A 7,078-nucleotide genomic window follows, 5' to 3' on the forward strand; every position below is an offset into this window, starting at 1 on the left:
TTTTCTGCTCGAATCGCACAGCAAGTATCGTAGTGAACGGCCATACATCGGAGCAATGGGAGTTACCTAAGGCAGGGCTCTCGCAGGGATCGCCTCTGTCGCCGGTCCAGTTCCTCTTTTTCAACGCGGACCTGGTGCAAAGTAGAATGGTGGATTAATCGCTTTTGTGGACGACTACTCGGCCAGGGTGACGAAACTCTCCGGGCCAGGGTTATGTGTTAGACGCGATACAGAAGGTTATGGTTCAAGACAGTCAAGATGTTCCGACCATTTGGAACAGCAAGCCAACGCTACGTCAAGGTGTAGAATCGTTATTCACCCAGTCCGGCTTAGTAGGGTCGACGTATGATGGAGGATTACGTACAACTGAACGAGGAGCCCCCAGGATCACTGAAATGGTTGGAAGCGCTCTTAGAGCAAAATAGCAAGCAGCAGGAGACGACCCAAAACAAGTCTGTCCCAAGCCCTTTGCCATGGCTTACATCGCGTTGACTGCAACCTTGCTAGTAGTTTAGCCGGTGAGATACAGCAAATCAGGGCAATGCGGCGACCTGGTCCTGATCAGAGGACGTTGCAAACCTCTCTTGGGCTTGCGTCACGTTGGCATCACCGATGTGTGTGCTCGGATCATCGACCACTTCGCCCTGACGTTCACTTCCCGATCGCGGGGTAGATTACAGATGGTTCACATGCTAAACTCGGCTTCAGCCGAAAGTTCAAAACCTCGTGCTTCCCGGGGAAACATGTCTTTTTGCTACTATTAATTTAAAGATCACAACGTGCAGTTCCATCACCTGTCGGTGAATGAGCCTTGTTTTGAGACCTAAATTCATCCTAACCAATCCGCGTCTAAGTCTGCCGACATGGACTATAGTTTGCTCTCTACGCCGCCATCGTGTTGCGCCGATTTTGCTCTTGTTCCTGTAAGGGCCCCTCTAATTCTTGGGCGACCAGTGCCCGTCATGCCCTGCCGTGAGGATGAAAACGGCGCTGATTTCAGGATACAGATTGGGACAGGCAACCCGTCGATCGCCGCCGAGCTCGCAGAGGTGCAGCGATATCTCAAGTCTAGTGGGCTAAAGCACACAATGCATTCCACTGGTACCATGCTCGGTGAGTCTTGCTGACTGCGTGCTCCAGAGATGGAAGCCAAATTCTTTCGAGGCTGACGAAAGGGCGTGCTGTCCACTTGCATGTCTAGAAGGCAGCTGGGATGAAGTCATGACGGTGATCGGTAAAGCACACGCCGTGGTTCATCAGCGTAACGTGGCAAGGGTTCAGTCGACGGTGACTGTCAGCACCAGGTGAGCTTGCCCGTCCACCATCTGGGGACTACTCCTTTGAAATGGAAAAGAGGCTCAAGACGCATGGACAGGACCGATAAGAGGGAGACAGCGGAGGGCAAGGAAGACCCGGTCGAGAGTGCAGCCTGAGAACCGAAAGATTTGCACCTAGGAAGGAATCATAAGAAAAGGATGGCGACCTCAAGTTAGATCCTGATGATCAGTTTAGTCGTACGGCTTATGTCGTTTCCATTTTCCTTGAAGGCGAGGATGAAAGTTGCCGAGTGGGCTGCACACAGAAAGTCGTTGGAGGCGACGTGGCTTGGATTAGGTAATGCCCGGGACTTGCGAAACTATCGCCTCATTGCAGACCCCCAGGCTTGGCTCTTTAATTATGAAATCAATACGTCTTGACGCGAGTCACCCACCATAGTGCTTTTCACTTCTAGTGCATTGAAAGGGACGCTGTCACTATGAGAACTAGGGAGCTTTGAAGGTAGTTTGAGATGAAGAAGGCAATAGATTTCATCAAACAAGAAGAAGTCTAAGCTATGCTCTTAGTTAACTAACATTCAAGCCTAATTAAATTGAAGAATTATCCCTTGAGCTGTGGAAAACCTCCCGGCAGGTCACGGCAGGGGGGGTGCAGCCAATTAAAATGCATCGGATCAGAGATACCTAAGGCCTTCCCCTTATTTTAGCCTATGATAGAAGTACCAGCAATCTGTCGAGTTACAAGTCGCTACATAGCATCGGTGATAGATTTAATAATCCTAGCTACGGATTAGTAATTCACAGCCGCAGCGGCAGCGTTGTTATTTAGTAAAAAGCCTATCTCTTTAACCAGCACAAGACTGCAACGGGGTCACGACAGGGGTCTAGAGCCAATTAAAATTAGCACAACTTAAGGTATATCCCTATATACCTAGTTTTAAATATAATAGAAGTACTAGCAGCTTGCTATATTATAAATAGCTACCTTATATATTTTATAGCTATATTAAGTTTATAACTATTACTAATTTCCTAATATTATTTATAAATAACTTTTTTATTTATTTCTTTTTTTAAAGGGTTAAGGCTATTTTTATTAAAAGCTTTTATAAGCTAAGTAGTAAAATTTTTACTTTTATAAATATAATTAATATTTCTTTATAAGTAAATTTATTATATTTTAAAATCTTTATTATCTTTTTTTTTTTTATATAATATATCTTTTTTTATTTTTTAAGTTTATAAATTAGCTTTAAAAGGTATATTTAAGTATTTTTAGAGTTTAATATAATTTAAATATTTATTACCCCTATAGCTAGTAAAGCTTTATTAAGTTAAATTATTATAGTTAGCTGCCTTAATTATAGCCTAAACCTAGCTATATATATGCCAGCTAAAAAGCCCTACTTATCAGCTGGCCCCGACCTTCTTCCTATAACCTACCTAAAAGGTCTTTTATCGACCTCTGCAGCATACCACGCTTCAATCATCTATCACGCTTCTACAGTAAGTTATCCAACCCGACTTTCCCTATACCTTCTGACCGCAACTGCTAATAGCATTATAGCTGCACCATCACGATATCTGCTATCTGAAAAAGCCTATAGCTACCTAATAAGGCCTTTTATACCAAAATGCCTAACTTAATCCCTTAATTTATAGCAGCTCTTAAAGATTATAAATATAAGAATAAGCTTTATATTATAATAATAGAAATTAAAAAAGCTTAAAATAAGGAAGATAATATTATCTTTATTAAATAAGCTATTTTAAGCTATAAGGTTCTTTTACTTATATATTATTATTATAAAAAGCTAATAATCTCTAAAAGCTACTTTAAGAAAAAGATTAAGCTATTATAAAAGCTAGAGTAATCCTTTATAATAAGAAGGCTTATAAAGGCAAGCAATAAGGGATTTATTAAAGACTTTAAATTAATAACTATTAAGAACTTATATAAATAGTAGCTTAATAATATAAAGAAATAGTTAGTAAAGCTAATAAAGGCTTTAAAGCTTATTAATAGCTAGTAAAGATAAAGGGGATAGTATACTATAATATCTAAAATAAAAGTAGGGTAATTGCGGGGTTTAAAAGAAATATATTAAGTTTTATATAAGTTTAGGTTACTTAAAGTTAAAGACCTAAAGTTATAAATTTAATATTAATAATAAAAAAAGATTAAATAAGTTATAAGATAGGCTATATAATTAAATAAGTAAATAAGTTATAATATTAATATATTATTAATATAAATAAGGGATAGATATTATTATAAAATATTATTAATTTTTAAATATTTAATATTATTACTTATTGCCTTATTTAATTTACTTAAATCTTAATAAGTTAGTTTATAATTATATATATAATAACTCTTTAGGCCTTGAAAAGGCTAGCCTATAAACTATTATATTAGATTTAATTAATTAATAAATACCTTTATAATATAAAGTAATATACTTTTTAAAGTAAAGTAATTAGTTAGTCTATGCCTTTTTAGACTTCTCCTTATAAGGCTTAAGCTATATAATTATAATATAGCTTAATATTATAAAGTAATTAGCTTTATAATACTCCTTAAACTTTTTAAATCTCTTATTATAAGTCTCTTTAGTTTTTAAATAAATAATCTCTTATTATAAATAATAAAACTGTATTTACTTTTTTATTGTATTAATATAATCTTTACCCTTTATAAATATTAATATATAATTACTTAGGATTATAATAATAATATATTAGATATATAATAGTAAGGTAGGTTTAGGGAAGTATATTAAAAAGGAGATTATATTTATAAAGGTTAGTTAATAATATATAAATATAATAGGTAAACGGCCTATATTATATTCTTTATATAGAAATAATAATTATATAAGAGCCTAATTAAAGTCAAATTCTTCCGCTTTGTTAAAAATAGCATATATAATATAAACACTCTTTTAATAAGTATTAATATTAATTTTATTAAAAAAAGGCATTTTATACTTATTAATCTTATATATATAGTTTCTAATAACTATTTCTAGATATAATTTAATATATATAAGTAAATTTAAATATATAAATATAATAACTATTATTATATTTATATTATTATTATTATTAATTCTTTTTTTTTATTTTTAAGTTTATAAGTTAGCCTTAAAAGGTATATTAAAGCCTCTTTAAAGTTTAATATAATTTAAATATTTATTACCCCTATAGCTAGTAATGCTTTATTAAGTTAAATTATTATAATTAGCTGCCTTAATTATAGCCTAAACCTAGCTATATATATACTAGCTAAAAAGCCTTATTTACTTATTAGCTAGCCCTAACTAACTTCTTATAACCTATTTAAAAAAGCTAAGACACTTTAAGTTAATTTTTAATATAATAAACTAAGGCTATAATTATATACTTACTCTTTTATTATCCTCGACTGTATATTATATTTTAATTATTTATTATATTTTTATAATAAGGTATTTACTTTAACTTTTAAGTATAATTTTAATAGTATTATAATTATATTATTATAATACTTATTTAAAAAAAACTTATAATTATTTAATAAGGCCTATTATGTTAAAATACTTAACTTAATTTCTTAATTTATAATAGCTCTTAAAGATTATAAATATAAAAATAAACTTTATATTTTAATAATAAAAATTAAAAAGACTTAAAATAAAGAAAATAATATTACTTTTATTAAATAAATTATTATAAGCTATAAGGTTTTTTTATTTATACATTATTAATATAATAAATTAATAATTTTAAAAGTTACTTTAAGAAGGAAATTAAGCTATTATAAAAATTAAAGTAATCTCTTATATTAAAAAGGCTTATAAAAGTAAGTAATACAGAATTTATTAAAAACTTTAAATTAAAGATTTTAATTAAAAACCTATATAAGTAATAGCTTAATATTATATAGAAATAGTTAATAAAGTTAATAAAGTCTATAAAGTTAATTAATACCTAGTAATAGGCTAGTTATAATTCTTAAGTATAAGGGTATAATTAAAATAAGAGGGAAAATATATTATACTATTTAAAATAGAAGTAGGGTAATTATAAAGTTTTATAAAAGAAAATATATTAAGTTTTATATAAGTTTAAGTTACCTAAAGTTAAAATTTAAAGGTATAACTAACTTTAATATTAAAAGTAAAAAGAAAATTAAATAAGTTATAAGATAGGCTATATAGCTAAATAAGCAAATTAGCTATAATATTTATGTATTATTAATATAAATATAGGATTTATATTATTATAATATATATAACTTTAAAGCCCTTTTTATAATACTTTACCCTTTAGTAAGGGCTCCCTTAGTTTTTAAGATATTATTATAAATACCTTACTATATAATAATTATATTAAAATATCCTTATAAGTAACACCTAATCCTTTTTAATATAATATTAGTATTAAAAACGTTTTAGACTTTTAGCTAATTCTCTTAGAATAGTTAATAAAATAAAGGATATACTATAGGATCTAAACTTAGTTTATAATTATAAGTATAAAATTAAGTCCCTTAATAATATTTAAAAGCTAATTACCTATAATATAGCTTTTCTTTACTCAGTTAGAGAATAAGCAGCTTATATAATAAGTAAAAGTCTCTTAACTTCCTAAAAAAAAAGCATATACCCTACTCCCTAGGTATAATTAAAAATATACTTTCTTTTACTATTAGCATATATCCCTAAGTTACTAATAGAAAATATATAGCCTTATAGCCTTGCCTAATTATTTATAGCTTTATAAACTTGCTCTTTTAAGCTATATATACCTTTAGAAAGGAGAATATAATTAGGAAAGCAAAAAGGGACTTTAATTAAGCTTATTATAACTAAAAATAGATAAAATTAGTAGAATTAATAATCTATAGCTTGTTAATTAATGTATTAAAGGTGGAAAAGACGGTCTATTAAGTCTTATTAAATTAGGCCATACATACAGCTTATATAAGGATCTTAAATACACCGACCCCGGTGCACGTAACAGATCCCCGAGACGAGACATATTTTACATAAGTAAGATACTGGCTTGGCTAATTATATCGTAGTATAACCCCCATGATGGGCAGTATTGTCGATTAGAGATTTAAAACAAACATGTGAAAAACGTATGTCTGACCCGGGTGATTCGAGGTTGTAACTTGGAGTAAGCATCAGTCAAAACAGATGACAGCAAGAAATGCAAGATCAGCACAGACATACCTTAGGTTATCCGCACAGCGATCTAGATGCATACTCCTATCGTCGTCGATTGACGCCGGCAAATTGACGATCCCCAGTGTTTGCGGAGCCTCAAGAGCAATAGGCAAGGAGCGCGCCCCACGCTAAACTACCATGTAGCACACATCTGACACCATCCGTGGCTTAAGCACAGACTCTGTGTAATGTCGGCAGATCGAGTGAAAACATGACGGTGCCATTTGTAAAGAGCGGGCGCTTCGGAATACATCATCATAGGGCCAAAACCTTAAGGTGAAGAGCCGGCGGCAATCGCCGTTGAGAGATGTGGCCCCTCCAATTCCTCCGTAGGTAAAGGGTTCCGCAAAATGCAAAGAGACTCCCACCAATGCCTATCATGTGTTGCCTACACTCGGCGGTTGCCGCGGAATGAGATGCTGGTAGACTGCCCGTACGCCAAGCCAAGAAAAGCATAAACTTCAATTTTTCCTATCAGATGATAATGGGATGACTGTTTAGACGCAGCTCAGCCACCTAGTAAACTCGAGGCCAAATAGTCAGAACTTAATTGCATGCGTTTGAGATCCCCATCTTGCTGGGTTT

General features: G+C 32.1%; 1 protein-coding gene across 1 annotated transcript; it reads left to right on the forward strand.

Moving 5' to 3' along the window:
- Positions 1-769: 769 nt before the first annotated feature.
- Positions 770-1,817, forward strand: BKA55DRAFT_587706 (putative cell wall biogenesis protein Ecm15). Its single transcript, XM_046194693.1, has 4 exons — positions 770-923; positions 1,008-1,113; positions 1,202-1,304; positions 1,376-1,817. Exons 1-4 carry the CDS (start codon positions 864-866, stop codon positions 1,431-1,433), a joined length of 327 nt encoding a protein of 108 aa, XP_046040643.1. The 5' UTR covers positions 770-863; the 3' UTR covers positions 1,434-1,817.
- Positions 1,818-7,078: the final 5,261 nt, after the last annotated feature.

Source organism: Fusarium redolens (genome assembly GCF_020744475.1).
Source record: "Fusarium redolens strain MPI-CAGE-AT-0023 chromosome Unknown BKA55scaffold_52, whole genome shotgun sequence".
NCBI lineage: Eukaryota > Fungi > Ascomycota > Sordariomycetes > Hypocreales > Nectriaceae > Fusarium > Fusarium redolens.